Source organism: Saccoglossus kowalevskii, chromosome 4, assembly GCF_978046115.1.
Source record: "Saccoglossus kowalevskii chromosome 4, keSacKowa6.1, whole genome shotgun sequence".
Lineage (NCBI taxonomy): Eukaryota > Metazoa > Hemichordata > Enteropneusta > Harrimaniidae > Saccoglossus > Saccoglossus kowalevskii.
This window is the reverse complement of record NC_140644.1, coordinates 41,454,853-41,474,676: the sequence shown is the minus strand read 5'-3', so window position 1 is coordinate 41,474,676 and position 19,824 is coordinate 41,454,853. Positions and strand designations below refer to the sequence as shown.

The 19,824-nt window shown below is 34.2% G+C and overlaps 1 protein-coding gene across 1 annotated transcript in view; it reads right to left on the bottom strand.

The window, feature by feature from the left end:
* LOC100366516 (stromal interaction molecule 1-like) overlaps positions 1-19,824 on the bottom strand; it is an 81,546-nt gene that overhangs the window by 49,089 nt on the left and 12,633 nt on the right. The window contains exon 2 of the mRNA XM_085498132.1: positions 19,632-19,771. Within this exon, the coding sequence (XP_085354258.1) occupies positions 19,632-19,771 (140 nt within the window). The remainder of the gene's footprint in view (positions 1-19,631; positions 19,772-19,824) is intronic.

The window sequence follows — 19,824 nt, the reverse complement described above, 5'->3', positions numbered from 1 at the left end:
CCAATTGATGTGGCGGTCCCAATACGCCAGCGGCTACATCCCCTGGACCTGAAGGTCCATCAGATGATCACCCCATTCCTGGAGCGACGCATCTGTAATGAAAGTCAGCGAGGGAGTCGTCAGATCTAGGGGTACACCTGTTTCCAAGTTCTGTACGTCCTGCCACCAAAGCAGGGCCGCCATCGCTTGATCCGACAGTTGAACCCTGAACGTCAAGTCCCACATGTGGACTCTGCAAGTCCAGGAAGCACTTCTGAATCGGACGAGACCGGAGAGCTGCTAATGGAACCAGACAATGAACTGACCTCATTTTGCCAATAAGCCAGAGCTGGCTGGCGAGCTCTACAAGCTTCAGAGAGGGGGCGAACACCTCCTTGTTCTGTGTCGAACTGCATACCCAGAAAAACTAGGATGTGCGACGGTATTGGTTTGGACTTGGCAATATTTATTAAAAAGCCCAACTCGTGCAGGAGCGTCTGTGTTAACCACACGTGCTCCACTAAGACCTCTCTGTCTTGATTGTGTATTAACCAGTTGTCAGGATATGGGTTCAGACAGACTGACGACCGGTATAGCAGATGGGTCACATGTCTTAGCACTCTGGTGAAGACATATGGTGCCATGCACAGGCTTTGCCCTCTATTGGGAAACTGAGATACCGGCTGCATGAGTGGTGAACGAAAATGTGGAGGTAAGCGTCGCTCAAAACCAGCGATGCCAACTAATCGCCCGAGTGCACTGACAGAAGTACCGAAGCCAGTGTTTCCAACCGGAAGCGCTCGAGTTCCACAAACCCGTTCAGCTGACTGAGGTCTAGGACTGGACCCCCCCCCCCCCCCCCGAACTATTGGGAACAAGTAAGATGCGGGAATAGAACCATGGTGATACACGGGGGTTCCCCACTAGGCATATCGCCCTTTTCTCCAGAAGGCTTGGCGTCGACTGGAGGCGAGCCTTGTGGTGACTACCAAGTGTAGGGAAAGATTTCTCACTCATAGAATCTGACATACTAGTCCGCGACCTCTACCAGCTTTAGATCGCTTGCCTTCAGCCTTCCAACCTGTTCCCATAAATCACAAATCCCCTCAAGGCAGACCCCGGAGTCTGTGACACAATTAAGACAAGCGTGACAACACATATGAGGATCCCACTCGGGCATTAGCGTGTAGCAGGGACGTTCTTTGTCTTTTTTTCTGACTTTGGCACATTAGCGTCTGCAAAAACTATGAAAGTGAGATACAAAAAAAAAAGAAACTAGTAAATTCACCACGCCAAAATTCGGAATCCGGTGAAAGTAAACTGAGCCGGCAATTCAACCAAAAAACAGGTAAAAACGGGGCCCCTAATAATGGAAAACCTTTACCTTATGGTAAAGGCTTTCCATTATTAGGAGTCGATCACCACACTAGAACTCTAGATAATTCTCAGTCAAAAAAATGAAACCTGTCTTTCGTCGTGCTTGTAAAAAGTGGAGCGTAAAAATATACCTGCCATTGTTAAGCGGAAACGAAAGGGAATATCGGATCACGCCTCTTATGCGTGACCACCCAGCGCGTGCGGGGGGGCCCTTTAGGGAATGCTACCCTAAGGTGTTCTAAGGTGTGAACAGGGTATATTCCCTAATAGTTTCCGATTGGGGCTGTAATCTGTAGTTAAGCCTACGAGTAATAAATGGAATTTATTATTTCCACAGACTTTCTGGTAGGTGATGTAGTAAACTGTTAGTATTCATTACCACGTTATTATTTGGGTATTTTAATGTTGTGGTACGATTATCATAACTACCCCGGTAGTTTCAAACATAACACTTTATATTGAGGTTAGCGACGTCAGCCATTTTGGCTGCCTTTGTTATAACAGTTTAGAAAAATTGCGGGAAAATCAGATTAAATTATATTTCAGTATAAAACGCATTTTCATCGTTTCAGTAGAGTGAGCGTAAGTCTGCGTCTGCTGATGTCCAACATGGCGACGAAGATTTGTACCCCAAAAATGCATTTCCAGGAAGTTGTATGGTTTCATAGTGCAGTTTTAATCTGAGTATTTTTTTCTATTTTTCATTTCAGTGTTCATATTCCTACTAAATCCGGACAATGCTGTATAAATCGGGAAAAATTTTTATGAAAAAAAAAACAGAAAACCTCAATCGATTGAAACGTCTCGAACGAAAATGTAACTTTATGCAAATTACGATCGCAGTATGCTAATTCCTTTTGTTTTAAATGTTTACTGAGACAGGAATCCAAACAAAAGAAGTGAGAGTTTCCTAATTGTTCCTCTAGTTACCATGCCGATAAATTTGTTGTGTACAACATCCATGAATATATAATTAAAATTCAACAATCTGCCGACGATTGATCAGTTTACAATTATTCACAGCAAAACGTAAACCATGTTTTCCAACATCACATTTCCTGATATATTCACAAATGTCAGGTAACAATCTACTTATTTTCTGATGCCATTATTAAAGGTAATATTTTATACCCACAGTTTTAACTGGCAAAACATTAGTGTCAGTATTCCCAGACAGTCGCGTTCTCAGTCATGTGTCATAAAGCTCAGCCACCACTATTCTCTGTCAAGATGCAAATTGATAGGCCTGATTTTGAATTTTGTTTGAAATGTGGATTAAAAACAGACAAGTTAACAGTAAGTTGTGAAATTGAGTACATGACACATTGATGATGACACATTGATGACGATGACACATTGATGACGAATCATATTAATGCAGGAAGCCTGAAAGTGAGACTTGAAACGCAAATTAGTCAGCAATGGCCATGGAGCGAATCGAGACAGCAAATTGTTATAAGGTTTCTAGTCGAGATGATCAGCTGAAATTGCCCAAACACACCTAATACTGTAGTGCTCTATTAGAAACTTATTTCTAATAGAAACATACATAAACCAAAATCAAAGAAAGCTTAGAAATAACTCCTGTGTTAATTCAAAATTACTTGTACATGAGATATTGATGGAAAAGCTGAAAACTAATTATGTAAATCAGGTAACTAATATGAACAGAACAGAACAAACAAATTATGAATTATTATGCTAATTAGAGAATTAATATGAACAAATTTTAACCCAAAATTAATCAGGCCTGTCTATTGTCCTAGAGCATTTATGTACCAAATTTTATTCAAATGTGATGATCAGTAATTGAGATATCTATGTTAATTAATTATGTTAATTATGTGATTAATAAGCATAAATATTTACCCAAAACTAATTGGGTCTCATTGAAATGTGATGATGAGTACCGTTAAAATCCTATTATAAACTGCGGTTTATATTACAATGTATCAAATAACAAATTGGGATCAAGTTCGGGATGCAGTTTATATTAGGTACATATTGCAATCATTAAATGGGCGTGGTCATTTTTTCCCCACATCACTTGCACAAAACAAACAATACACTGTACAATCTTTTGAATATAAGCTAACTCCAAATTAGATGTCAGGGAAGAGTGATAAGCGTCACGTCACAAAAAACTGTTCACATGAAAAAAAAAATACTCTGTATATTTAATGTAATATGCATTTATTTTTTTAATTTTCTTCGTAACGGAAAGTATATTCTGACAGGAGTTTCAAATAAAAACAAACATTAATGCATTGCTTAGTAGAAAATGATCATGGTACGCCACTAAAAAAAATATGGTACCGCGTGGGTACGGTAACGCAATCCGGCCATGCTTCGGCTCACAAGTGAATAACTTACTTGTTTTCGAACTGTTGAAATTGTTGATTGTTACTCAGTAGTGATTATATTAACGCACGAAAAATAAATTCGTTTAATTGTTATCAAATGTGAGTAACTTGAACTTAGTTCAACTTAGTTTCACTGTAAGCGAATTATTTCGGTCACATGTAAACGACTGATGCAAGATGACTTCCGCTATGTAGTTTGAATGCACACGAGACATTACTTGACCGGGTAGGTCAAGTCGCTAATTAACCAATCAAAATGCTGGATGGTCCCCACATGTTCAAATTACCTTAGTCATTTAAATATGTTAATGACAGGTCACCGACTTCATGGTGAACAAAACCCGGAAACGATTTACCGATAATGTAGTGCGATCTTTTGGCTTTGATTTCCATGGGAAAACGACATGATTTTTTTTTTTAAATCAGGAAATTAGTTGTTTTCGAAAGATAATCTGAGCATTGAAAAAGAATTTAACAGTTTTTCGGTGAGAACAGCTCATTGTCGAAAACTTGCGACACACGGACGTATTCATAAGGAGTATTGACAAAAGTTGTCACAAGACAAAAGCAGTTTCACTGCGTGTTTGACATCCTAACACTACTGAACAATAAAGAGGTGTGAATATTTTTAGGCACGTTGTCGAAACAAATGAATAGGATTAGGAACAATGTACCAGCTGGTTGAAACAAAGTCGGTCACGGTCTTGTTGAATTGGGGGTGCGGTTAGTAATAGGTACTTTTCATGTTTTCAATTTTTGTTGAGAACTCTTTAACACTGAAGCTGAAATCGGGGGTGTGGTTACTATTAGGTATGCGGTTTATAATAGGATTTTAACGGTACTCTTTAAAAGTTTCATTAAAATCCAATTTGTGGTTCTTTTATATATCAGTGTAACATTCATGGACAAAATTAACTAATTATGCAAATTAGGTAATTAATATCCACAATTACTTACCCTAAAACTAATCAGGTCTCTGCATAGTCCGAGAAGATCTATGTAGCAAGTCTCATTGAAATATGATGATTAGTACTTGAGATATCAGGCAAAAAGTTGAAAATTAACTAATTATGCTAATAAGTTAATTAATATGCACAAATATTCATCCCAAAAACTAATCAGGGGTCTGCACAGTAACTATGTACCAAATTTCATTGAAATGTGATGATTACTACTTGAAATATCAAAAGCTGAAAATTAATTAATTATGCAAATTAGGTAATTAATATCTAATTACATTTCCCTAAAAACTATCAGGTCTGTGAATGTCCTATGACATCTATGTACCAAGTTTCATTGAAATGTGATGATTACTACTTGAAATATCAAAAGCTGAAAATTAATTAATTAATGCAAATTAGGTAATTAATATGTACTGATATTACCCTAAAAACTATCAGGTTTGTGCAGTGTCCTATGACATCTATGTACTAAGTTTTATTGAAATGTGATGATTAGTACTTGAGATATCAGTGGAAAAACCGAAAATTGATTAATCATTATGCAAAGTATCAAAGCAATTGAAATTGTAGTTTTTAAGAAGTAAAAAAAAAGCATTTTTTTACTAAAATGACAAAAATAATTAAATAATGCATGTGCACTATCAATATCAGGCATGTAGACCAAACAGTGTCATAGTAGAAATCGCATTTTTATAGTTAGTTAATTTGCATAATTTTTGGCAGATCAAATTTTCATCTACACCTATCATGGCAAATAGATAAAAAAAATCAAGTTTCAGCAGTCTAGTAAACTCTATAGTAAATAAAGTACATGAAAGATCTTTATGATTTTTATGTCATAATTATATACATATGCATTTATAGTTTGTAACATTGTATTTGATGTGTTCAGTTATTGGTCAGTTCTCACTATAAGGACACTAGCTGTATTCATGCAGTTTCTTAGTATGGGCTAAGAGGTTTAAAAAAACAAGAGAACACGAGAATAAAAGGCAATCGTTATTATTATTAGTATGGACCAAGAACAGTTAGTCCCAACTAGTTTATACAATTAGTCTTGAAGTGCCCTCTGGGAACACCAAATGTATACTGTGTGCATTGAAATAGTCAAGACTATAAATTTTGGTATGTCATTTCTGACATACATTTAGCAAGCAATCTGAGTGCATCTAGAAACAGTTAAATAGACTGATAAAAAACGATTCTGTAACTACTGCCTGTTATGCTGTATAACAGTTCTTCCACTTTCTGCATTTGTACTGTTACATGTATGTAGTAATATAATCATAAAGCAAAAATGCATATCTCCATGGTTACTGTACTCTGAAATCAAAGTTGATATACATCTACGAGGGTTTGTGAAGCAAAATAAGGAGTTAACACAAAACACTGAATACCATGAAATCTGTATCAAACTTAAGAATAAATCAAAGAAAGCTTAGAAAGAACTCCCGTGTGCTGAGAGTATTGAAGACACAGTAAAAATTAATTCAAAATTACTTGTACTTGAGATATTGATGGAATAGCTGAAAACTAATTATGTAAATCAGATAACTGATATGAACAGATTTAAGTGTAAAACTAATAAGGTCTGCACAATGTACCAAGTTTCATTGAAATGTGATTAGAACCCAAAAAATATTAATTATTATGCTAATTAGAGAGTTAATATGAACAGATTTTAACCCAAAATTAATCAGGCTGTCTATTGTCCTAGAGCATTTATGTACCAAGTTTTATTCAAATGTGATGATCAATACTTGAGATATCAGTATTAATTAATTATGTTAATTAAGTGATTAAGAAGCATACATATTTACCAAAAACTAATATGGTGTATAGTCCTAGGTTCATGAAATGTGATGGGTACTCTTTAAAAGTTTCATTGAAATCCAATGAGTGGTTTGTAGACATCAGTGCAACAGCCATAGAACAGCAAAAAATTAACTAATTATGCAAATTAGGTAATTAATAGGCACAATTATTTATTCCAAAATTAATCAGGTCTCTGCATAGTCCTAGAAAATGTCGCAAGTCTCATTGAAATGTGATGATTAGTACTTGAGATATCAGATGAAAAGCTGAAAATTAACTAATTATGCTAATAAGGTGATTAATATGCACAAATATTTACCCAAAAACTAATTAGGTCTCTGCACAGTCCTCAAGTAACTATGTACCAAGTTTCATTGATATGTGATCATTACTACTTGAAATATCAAAAGCTGAAAATTAATTAATTATGCAAATTAGGTAATTAATATGTACTGATATTACCCTAAACACTATCAGGTATGTGCAGTGTTCCAAGTTTTATTGAAATGATATGATTAGTACTTGAGATATCAGTGGAAAAGCCGAAAATTGATTAATCATTATGTAAATTAGGTAATTAATAATATTAACAGATTTTTACCCAAAACTAATCAAATTAGTTCAGAGCATCCATGTACCAAGTTTCATTGAAATCCAATGAGTGGTACTTCAAAAATCAGTGGAACAGTCATAGAACAGCTTAAAATCAGTTAATTATCATGCAAATTAGGTAATTAATATTCATAGATTTTTACCCAAAACTAATCAAATCTGCGCACTAGTTCAGAGCATTCATGTGCCAAATTTCATCAAAATCCAATGAGTGGTTCTTCAGATATCAGTGGAACAGTCTTGGAACAGCTAAAAATCAGCTAATTATCATGCAAATTAGGTAATTAATATTCATAGATTTTTACCAAAACCTAATCAACTCTGCACATTATCCCAGAGCATCTATGTACCAAGTTTCACCAAAATTTGATTAGTGGTTCTTGAGATAACGGTGGAACAAAAAAAGTGACATACATACATACATACATACATACATACATACATACATACATACATACATACATACATACATACATACAGACATACAAACATACAGACAGGGTAACTGCAAAGACTCCCTTTTGTGCTTCGCACACGGGAGTCAAAAATTCATCATTTCTCATATGTGTACATGCTCTGTTGCATTGTACCATTTTAATAGAAGCCACAGCTTCTAATACAGATTTTACAGTAAAATACTTTCTAGGCAATCTACATGTATAGCATATGCACCTGTTAACTGAAATGTCATAAGGTGACAGTAAAAATTACGCAGTATGCCACTGTATTGTACAGTCAATAATATCATGTAATTATTGACACAAAGAGTTTTGCTCAACAAATTAAATTACAATAGGAAAGAACACAGAATGTATTCAATTAATGCAATTCGCTAAATTGATAGTTTCCCCTTTCACATCATGTCTATACATGTATATAGCTATGTAATTTGTGAAGCATAACTATCTCTCATTAATAAGTCAATATTCATCATTATAATGGATGCTTATTAAATTTTATATAAAGAATCGTGTATTTTTGTGTTTTAATTCAATTCACAATAGACTGCCTCTGCACTAAATGCCTGGTAAGACGGCAAGTGTGTACCGGTATTGTACCCACTCCATTGCTGTATGTAGAATACATAAACCATTTGAGATCCACAGGTGTGTAATAATGTAATATCATGATATATTGTTGTTTTCAATTTGTCACAACAAGTTCATATTTCCTCATGAAAGTCAGTTTAATAATTCAAATGGTACAATGGTACGAAAAACTCAAAAATTTTTAGGTGAAATGCCCATGTTAGTTATATTAACTAAAAAGAATTCCAAAGATCTCACATTACATCCACAATATTAACCATCTTTATACACAATTGAATATTTTTTTAAATGAATGAATGATAAATGTTATTGATGCCATCTAATTTATTATGAGGCAACCATAAAATGCAGTGACAGCTGTATGAAATATAAATAGTAATTTGATTGGTGACTTAGTTTTCATTGGCAACCTACATAATGTCTGTACTCAGCTGTTAACCATTTAGTTTCAGCCATTTGTATAAAAAACATATGACGGGTTAAAAAAACAGAGCCAGTAATTGTTGCCAATCATAACTAGTCATCCAAACATTTCAACTTAATATACTGTAAAAAATCTAAATATTAAACCACATTTAAATTTTTGAAAATTGGTTGAGTTTTTAGAACATAAAATTATGTTGAAATCCTGATTGGTTAAATTTTTCGAGTAACAATGAATGATTACATAAATTGTTGATGTCATACATGATGCATTATTTGTTATCAGAAAGCAACATTTTTGTCAAAACACAACCACTTCTAAAAAACAGATTACAACTGAATATTTATATTACCAGGATAGTGCCATAAAAAAACACTTGTAGTTTACTATGATAAAACAGTTTATGGTGGTAAAATAGATTGTGTTTGTCATGACAGCAGTTAAAACTTTTTTAATATTTATTTTACATTTTAACAAGCCATGCATGACACAGTCCCCGTTAGTTATCGAATTTAAGATATATAGTTTTGTTTATAGTTTATATGATCGTATTGTCCATATTGAGAGATATTGCTCTGGAACAGCATTCAAAATCAGCCATTTAGAATACATGTATATATAACATGATGTATAACGAATATATAAAATTTGAATATAATCAGTCAAAGCATTTAAGAGATATGGCTCTAGAAGCCCAATCATTAAAACAAAATGGTCGCCAGACAGCCATTTTGAATCCGATCTGAAAAATAAATGATGTGCATCAGGAACCTGTAATGTACCAAGTTTGAACGAAATCCATCCATAAATGCTTGATATTTGATGATTTTTTAGCACAAAAATGGCCACCATTTGGCCATTTTGAATAGGATTGTCAAATCAATATATCTATGACATGATGTATAATGAATATTTAAAATTTTAAACATAATCAGTGGAAGCAAGTCAGAGATATGGCACGAGAACCACATTCATTAAAACAAAATCCATCTGTAAACAGCCAAGAAATGCTTGATTTTGATGATTTTTTAGCACAAAAATTGTCGCCATTCGGCCATCTTGAATCAGATCGTAAAACAAAATGATGTGCATCAAGGTCCTATAGCATGGATCTCGCCCAGCTGTTCGGCAGTGGTCGCCGTAACCGGCACTCAAAATTAGCGACCACAACGTAAATGCTTCCGACCAGGACTATTGTCCGATTGTTATTATAATTATGTACTGACCGACACGCATCCTGTCAGTCGTGGATTATAATTTGTAAACAATAGACCTAGTCACACGATGCGTAGCGGCTAGTAAATTTTGTGAAATTAGCACCTCTTTGTTTGTAGGTAAATACTTTCTGCGATAGACACGTGCACAGTCTTTAGATTGAAAGCTAAAATTCTTTCAAAATCAATTTCACCTCGATATAAAATGGTCAAAGCGGAGTTCACGATCTGACAGTTTACGCTACTCAAGAAAAAAATCAATGTGTTTATTGCGTGATTTGGTAAAATAGATTTGAACTGTTATCATCGCGATTCAAGACCTATTTTACCTTTTAAAAATTGCTAATCGCCTCTTACGATAACCATCGTGAAGTTTTCAACTGAAATCGATGTCAACATGCCATGCTACGACATCACTTTACTTCCGCAATGTAATTTTTATGATCACTACCATTTGGAAAACTTCGGATTCTACCGGCATTACCATGCGGCCTTCTGATTGGTTAATGGAATTATTGACCCATCGGGTCAAAGGACACGTGTCGATCAACTAATACGTCACAAACATCATGACGGGCTGTGTTTTTTACCGAAGCAATTGAGTGATCAAAAATATCCACTCCCGATAAAACTAAGTTAAATTTAACATTTTTTGCTTGGCATCATGACTAAGTAAGAGGAATTATTGGTATAATCGGTGTATAACATCGCGAAGTACCGGTAAGTTATGTCACGTCGTAACTTTGAAAGTTCGCAAGTTTTATTTGTTGTTCATTACTGTGAATATATACATTTTAGAAATTGATGATACGAATAATAAATTACAACAATACTCCAAATAATTACGTTGTCGATTTTTTGAAAAAGAATGTATTTGGAGTAAATAAGATCGTGAAAATATTCCTGGCTGAAACGTTTCAAATGTGTTTTATTTAACTTTTTACAATATTGCAACAATAATTTATTTGTTTCTGTTTTTTAGTCTGCAGCATTTGCATTTCGGATATATTTAATTTTTAAATTAAAACTCTTCTAAATTGTGAAATACAATGTCTTAATTCGAAAAAATATTTGCACTGCGTCCGAACTCATTAATATTCATTGCTAATTAATATTCATACAGCTCATTAATATTCATGACCGACCAACACTCACGTTGGGCTGGCGAGATCCCTGTATAATGTCTAATGTATAATGTTTTTGATGAATTTTAGCACAAAAATGGCCGCCATTCGGCCATCTTGAATCATATCATGAAACATATTGACGTGAATATGTATACTATCATGTATGATGTATGTGTGAAGTTTGATTGTGATGGGTCCAGGCTTTTCTAAGATACAGGTCCGGACGCACGCACAGATGCATTCACGCACGGACACACGGAGGTCAAAACATAAGTCCCCGTTTTCGGACTGCATTCGAACGGGGACTAAAAATGCTAATCGCATCTTCAAAACAAGAAGTCTATCGGTCGAGAAGAGCTAAAAAAAAAATCATACAGCGAAATCAATATCGCAACTTCAATAATAATGAAATTTACTTGTTCAATGCGTTCTTTGCGACACTGGTGGTAGTACTACATGGTATTCTGAGGGGTTAATGGCATTCTATTAAGTTAAAAGACATAGTGGCAAGTCAACCCATGCCCAAGAAAACATGGAAAAGCTCAGCTTTGTACAGAATCATAGAAGAAATTGCTGATTAAAACAGCACAATTCTGTGATTATCGGTAACCAAAATTTCAGAATCCAATATATTATGAAAAAGTACCTTTTGACGGTAGTTAAACCTCTTAATACAATAATTGGTATTCAAAACCTATGGAAGTGTGCAGGGCTGTGAATGGGGACATTGTTAGTAGTGCATCAAAATAAACATGTATCAACAATCAAAAAACATTAAAATAGTAATAAACAAATAGTTTTTGCAAATTGTGGCCACAGACCATGTTGATGGCAACCAATAGCAAATATTAAATGTATAAACACTTTTAAAATTTTAGGTTCATCTGTTTTTTCAATATCTTAAAGATATTTCAATAAATACATTTTTGCAGTAAAAATTTGAAAATTCACATCTGATTAACAAAATAAATCAAGCATTTTGAAAAACATATGGCAGGTTGTGAGTGCATTGTGGGAAATAACATGAACTGTGCATGTGCAGAAATAACTAGTGGTGATTTGTCAGCGAATCACAGTTAACAGTTGGAGTGAAGACATTAATTCAAGAAATGGACCAGCACACTAACTGCAATCAAAACAAGATGACAATTCTGTCATTCTAAATGAACCCTGAACTGAAACACAAACAGCAATAATATAATACATACTGCAGGAATACATGTGTATGAAATAGCACATTAATCAACCATGCCAGAAACAAACATGTCTTGTGTGCTACAACGATATTGTGATCTAAACCATGTATTCATATTTATACAAACCATTTTTTAAGTCACAACCATTTAAACCACAGTGATGGAGGGACTGGGTTTAAACATCAACATGACCGTAAAACTGTTCAATCTAGTGAGAATTTTTACAAGTCTTTGGAGCCAGGGACTATAACAGATGTTACCGGTATATTTAGACTCATTCCAGTTCAGGCAGGTTCTTCTGTATTTATATAATACAATGGTTGTTACTATGGCAGCCAAATAGAATTGTGAAAACAATTTCTGACTAATCTAAGGACTGTATATGATATGTACCACAATAAGTAAAGCTGATTTTGCTGAGAGCAGAAACATTCGTCTTTGTGTGCCTAGAGTTGCAAATAAAATGCCAAGAGTCTTTTCAAATAGCAAAGTATTCAATAAAACTCAATATTATTGTAGTTGTAATACTTTGCTGATAGCACTCATGTGTCTGGTGAGACACAATACAATAAACACCTTCAACACATTCACTACTCATAATCATCTGCTGATTTCAGTTCAAATCAAGAATAAAACTAAAATTAAATTGAAATATTTGTTTTCAATATTTTTTAACTTTAAAACATCATATGGGAATACCATCATTGCTCTATTAGAAACACATCTATATTAGAATCAACACATACCATACCATATTTGCACTATTCAAAGTAAAGATATATATTTATTAAAAGATGCATTTCTAATAGAAGTGCACATACAAATCTTAAAAATCCTGTTTATACATAGAATCATTAAAAGTAAAACTTTTTTTTACCATATTTCCATAAGCGCAACTAACAGAGCAATACTCACAAATACAGAATACCGACATATGCCAGGAAAACAAAAAATAGCTCCAGGAAGAGATAAAATTTGGCTTTTGATTTTAAATTTTTAATATTAACATTTGTTTTCACTCCAAACCGAAAGATACTGAAAATGTTCATAACATGATGAACAAAATGGGTGTGATCACTAAGTATTCAAATCCTAAGAATGAATACAGTATATTATATTAACATGCAGTGTGCTGGTCACCAACTACCACCCACACCACCAGATCAACAGAAATATTATTTAGGCATTTGAAGACTATTGTTGAGATCTAGAAAAGAAGGCACTTAATATACCATTCAGTATTATTTCAATCTCAATATCACAAACAAAGCATAATATGAGGTTACTGTGGAATATTTTATTTTCGCAATTTTAAGATACCTGGTACTTTCGCAGGATTTTATTTTTGCGGAGTTGAATAGAGATTAACTTCTGGGATCAACACTTGCCAGGTTGGGCAGGAAATGCTCCAAATTTTGATTGGTGAAAGCAGGAGCTAAAATAATCACACCTTCCTAGGTCCAAACAGTACTAGTTTTAATAATAGAACACATTAACACCAACGAACAAAGGTTTTTATCTTTAAAAAACATTGATTTTTATCAAGTTTGTCAGTTAAATTTACGTTCGAGTACTGTATACACTATGTCTCTGATAACAAATTGGCTAAAGCTAAACCACCGTCATCCCCGGGTCTCGGTCTTCCTGACTCACGTGAAGAAGTATCCCTCATCGAAGCTGAAGCCGTCGAAGCTGCTAATAGCACTAGCTGTTAAACGAAGTGTTTCTGTGTCCCGCAAACGAAAACGTGGTGACTACAATTTTTACTCTGATGAAGTTTAGGCAAAAATTGGACGATCGGCTTTCGAAAATGATGTCATGAAGACTGTTTGAAAGTTTAGCAAAGACCTTGGAAAAAATGTTTCTTGGAGTAGCGACAGAAGCATGAGAGATTCTTATGTAAGGAAACAAAAACAGGATTCAAGTTCAATTGTCACAGCTTTACCAAAGGGTCAACGGGGTCATCCACTTCTCATCGGCCGTGAGTTTGATATCAAGGCGCAGCTGTGGATTTGTAAAGTGTGTGCAAGTGGTGGGGTAATAAATACAAGAATCGTTATGGTTGCAACACAAGGAATAGTGCAAAAAGTCGATAGAACAAAACTTCAACAGTATGGTGGAACAGTAAACATTAGTAAATCCTGGGCGAAGTCACTTCTGAAGCCGATCAATTTTGTGAAGAGAAAAGGCACGAAAGGGGTAAAAGAAACTTCCAAGCGATTTTGACGATATTAAATTTACGTTCCTCATACAATTTAAGAATGTGGTGTCTGAACATGATATCCCAAATGAGATTATCGTTAATTGGGATCAGACCGGTGTTAGTTTGGTTCCTGACAGAGAATGGACTTTGGAAGAACGAGGAAGTCAACAAGTTACAGTGAATGGCATCGACGACAAGCGGCAAATCACCGTACTGTTGGCAATCAGTAAAGCAGGACATTTACTGCCACCTAAACTCATCTATGCTGGGAAAACTGAACATTGTCACCCAAAAGTAAATTTTCCCCGAGTCTTGGGATATCACACAGACCACTTCTTACTAGAGTAATGAAGATTCAGTGATTCCGTATGCAGAGAAAGTAATTGTGACGTACTTCAAAAATCAATGCACTCTACTTGGCCTCCCAGAATATGAAACGAGCTCTGCAGAGCCCAACGATCTAAAGAGATGAATGAAATACTGCAAAGAAACCATATATACAATGTATTTGGTATATATTCCAGTGGGTTGCACCGATCGACTACAGCCATTAGATTTGGCAGTCAACAAAGAATTCAAAGATGAATTAAAGAACTGTTTCCAGTCCTGGTATGCGCAGACAAAGTTATCAAGTCACTCGACAACAGTGTAGATGTTACGCTAACAACGAAGATCTTAGTACATCGCTGTCATGTCATGACATTTTATCCAGTTGTCATGACATTGTCGTCAGTGGATTTACACAGGCGGGACTTGTTTAAGAAAGTTGTGTAAAATACTAGTATTGGCTCAGAATATTTGCCCTACATCGAAACTGAACGAACTTTTGATTAATATTAATATATATAATTAATATTGCCAATGTTTTTACTGTACTGGTATTTGTACGTATAAATATTTAAATAAAGGAAATAAAACTTAATTTTGTCATTTAATAACTTGTGTATTGTTTTAGAGTGTAATGTACACTACGATCGAATATGACAGCAAGCTGGACTCATTAATTATTCATGAGATGCTAAAACAACAATTTGCTGTGTTTTTATTTTCACGCTAATTTCCTTACCGCGAAATAAGCAAAAATAAAATCCCCTTGAAAGTATTCCACAGTACTACGAGGATACCTTAAAGATGCACAAAGACAGTACAGCGGGAGTATCAAGTGTACTGTCTGAGTGCATACCGTACTTTGAGGTATCCTCGTAATAACCTTATTAGTACACATCTTTTCCTTTCAAGGATACATCATGGGAATGCCGAAATCCAAAAAGTTAAGAACAGAATTGTCGAAGTTCTTTGTGTGGAGTCCAGTCAAACCTTGATGGCAGCTATGTTTGTTTTTATTATTAGAGGATGCTTACATGCCTAATCATTCCATATATGAAATTTGCATTTCCTAATATGGTGGGATGAGATACCCCATGAAATACTACAAAATTACGGCAGGCTGTAACTTGTGACAGATGTATAATAATTGGATTTATTTGAACTTCTGAGTTCATATATAAAACACATGTCAAGTTGGTTAACACGCAACCTAACGGTTGAAATAGCTCTGCTGTCCTACAAGAGCATTGTGGTAGCCAAGTTGAGCAATACACACCCTTAATACAAAACGCAGTTCTGGCTGTTGGGAACATGGCAACTTGACAGAGGTACATGCCAAGTATCAAAGAAATTGAGATGGTAGTTTTCAAGCAGATGAAAATGTATTTGTTTACAGATGATAAATGCTGGACAGACAATCATCTACAATGACAGCAGAGCTAAAAAATTAAATAGCCCTCAATAGCATTCATAACATTTCATAATTTATTCATATTTCATTGACAAGTTGAAAGTAAAACAAACCAGATGCACTTGATCAGACCATGTATAGATTACTTTGCCAAGAAGAATAATATAAATTGTATGAACTCTAGTTTGGTATAATTCATTAGAATTCAGGTTACATTATTCAGTAAGTGCCCTAGTTGTGACAACTATCCTAGACATGCCACGATTGAACAACCATCAAAATATAATCAGCTATATTGCTTAAACATGATTATTTAGGTAGGCTGCATTTGTTCTAATAGAAGTGCATCAAAATACAACTGACTACAAATACATACCACTATACAACCTGTAAGCACACAATACCGTATAGTTTTTAATTGGTTTAATATATCACTTCATTTCAAAATGTTGCTGACGTCCATTTTCTATTTTTATGCATGATTCCCGTTTACTGGGCTACCACTATAGTTTAAATAGTTCAAATGTAATACAGCATCTGAAACACTATTTACAACCATGGTTAATGAAATGGGCCCTGGAATTAGCATATGGCGATCATAGATACATGAGTGGAGTGGGGTTGTAAACTCGCACTGTATTTTGTCAGTTCAGGGTTCATTTACATACATGTAGTTTATTGTTAACGGCAACATTGGCATATAAAAATCTTCTCAATTGACATACTTTTTAAAAAAAAAATACTGACGACAATTGGCGCCATATGTCAGATTGGGTTTTGGGGATTGAGCATGCCACTGCAAACATCAACCTTTTTTTTCATGTTGCATAATTCTGAAAAAGTATTTTCCTCATGTCTTTTAAACCAAAAATACCTGATAATCGTGATTTTTTCATTACACACAACGTCTGTAGCAAAAAATATTCTTTTTACAGATTTTGGTTGACTGGTTTGAACTCTTCTGTATGTTATTCACATTTGGGGCCTACTTCTAAATACAAATCAAAGAAAGCTTAGAAAGAACTCCCGTGTGCTGAGAGTTTTGGAGACACATTAAAAATTAATTCAAAATTACTTATACTTGAGATATTGATGGAATAGCTGAAAACTAATTATGCAAATAAGGTAACTAATATGAACAGATTTAAGTGTAAAACTAATAAGGTCTGCACAATGTACCAAGTTTCATTGAAATGTGATTAGAACCAAAAAAATATTAATTATTATACTAATTAGAGAATTAATATGAACAGATTTTAACCCACAATTAATCAGACTGTCTATTGTCCTAGAGCATTTATTTACCAAGTTTTATTCAAATGTGATGATCAATACTTGAGATATCAGTATTAATTAATTATGTTAATTATATGATTAAGAAGCATAAATATTTACCAAAAACTAATATGGTGCATAGTCTTAGGTTCATTGAAATGTGATGGGTACTCTTTAAAAGTTTCATTGAAATCCAATGAGTGGTTTTTAGACATAGAACAGCAAAAAATTAACTAGTTATTAGGTAATTAATAGGCACAATTATTTATCCCAAAATTAATCAGGTCTTTGCATAGTCCTAGAATATCTATGTCGCAAGTCTCATTGAAATGTGATGATTAGTACTTGAGATATCAGGTGAAAAGCTGAAAATTAACTAATTATGCTAATAAGGTGATTAATATGCACAAATATTTACCCAAAAACTAATTAGGTCTGCACAGTCCTCAAGTAACTATGTACCAAGTTTCATTGAAACGTGATCATTACTACTCGAAATATCAAAAGCTGAAAATTAATTAATTATGCAAATTAGGTAATTAATATGTACTGATATTACCCTAAAAACTATCAGGTATGTGCAGTGTTTCAAGTTTTATTGAAATGATATGATTAGTACTTGAGATATCAGTGGAAAAGCCGAAAATTGATTAATCATTATGTAAATTAGGTAATTAATAATATTAACAGATTTTTACCCAAAACTAATCAAATCTGCGCATTAGTTCAGAGCATCCATGTACCAAGTTTCATTGAAATCCAATGAGTGGTACTTCAAAAATCAGTGGAACAGTCATAGAACAGCTTAAAATCAGTTAATTATCATGCAAATTAGGTAATTAATATTCATAGATTTTTACCCAAAACTAATCAAATCTGCGCACTAGTTCAGAGCATTCATGTGCCAAATTTCATCAAAATCCAATGAGTGGTTCTTCAGATATCAGTGGAACAGTCTTGGAACAGCTAAAAATCAGCTAATTATCATGCAAATTAGGTAATTAATATTCATAGATTTTTACCAAAACCTAATCAACTCTGCACATTATCCCAGAGCATCTATGTACCAAGTTTCACCAAAATTTGATTAGTGGTTCTTGAGATAACGGTGGAACAAAAAAAGTGACATACATACATACATACATACATACATACATACATACATACATACATACATACATACATACATACATACATACATACATACATACAGACATACAGACATACAGACATACAGACAGGGTAACTGCAAAGACTCCCTTTTGTGCTTCGCACACGGGAGTCAAAAATGTGATATATCATCTATTTAACCACACGATATAAATAATTACAACACACCCTCGACAAATCAGGCAATACCAAATTACATATTCGGGCAATTCAATTGGTATAATATAATTATTTTTCTGTGGATGATGACATGCTCTGAAATGAGGAATTAATGGGTTTTTAATGGTATGACATAATTTGATGTAGTCAAATCTAAAAATAATTTGCAAATAGCAACTGGTGAAGGTTAGTACATGTAGATGCATGTTTTTGCATAAATTGAAGAGTTTTCCAAAAGAAATCTGATTTCATTTTTTTTCTGGCAGCATAATATCTGTGCTATGTTTTATACATGTTGCACTGAGTTATATTCAGGAATTAGTATTGAATAGAGAAATTGAAATTAATTTGAGAAGATTCAGAAACCTGAGAATCCCAGCTGTTATAATTGGCTCGACTTATTTATCACAGCCACCTATATATGTGGATATCTGATATTAAATCAGCTACATGTTATGTTTCTATTTTAAAAGCTAAAATAACATAAAATATGGTTGCTTTAAAACTTTTATAAAATTTGTGAGCTTTTGTTTTGTCTCTATGTAATTTTGTTTTATTTCTTGTATTGTATTTCACGTATTTTCACACAGCTTTTTTTGCCTCATGTATTAGCCGACAAAACACACCCTTCCCAGGGCTAGGTTCACCACAACATGTAACAGTCACGTGGAATATTAGCCATGTGTAACATCACGCAATGGTTTAAACAGGCACTAGTCACTGCACAATAATATGCATACCAGGTGTTCCCAGTCCACTAATCAGGAGACAGATTTGCAGTTCAATCAGATCGTGTGCCACATACACATTGCTTGTAGGTACCATCCAATCAGTGGCCTCCACATCAATCAAGTACAATAGATTTGACAATGACTGCAATGTGTTTTGTACCTCTGTCCACCAAGATATAGTTTGGATTATTACAATGACTAACCATCTCAAACTATGTCAAGTATACTAAGTCTTACCTCATCACTTTCTGATAGATCTACACTGCCATTGGCATCATCATCCAATTGTCTATGCAAGGCTTTGATGGCTGCCCATCCTAACAAGTCTTTTTCTTCTATATGGCATGATTCATATGTATCTTCACATGTTTCTGCAACTGTCAAATTAAAATTACAAAAATGATATATACATGTATTATAGGCTGTAGAA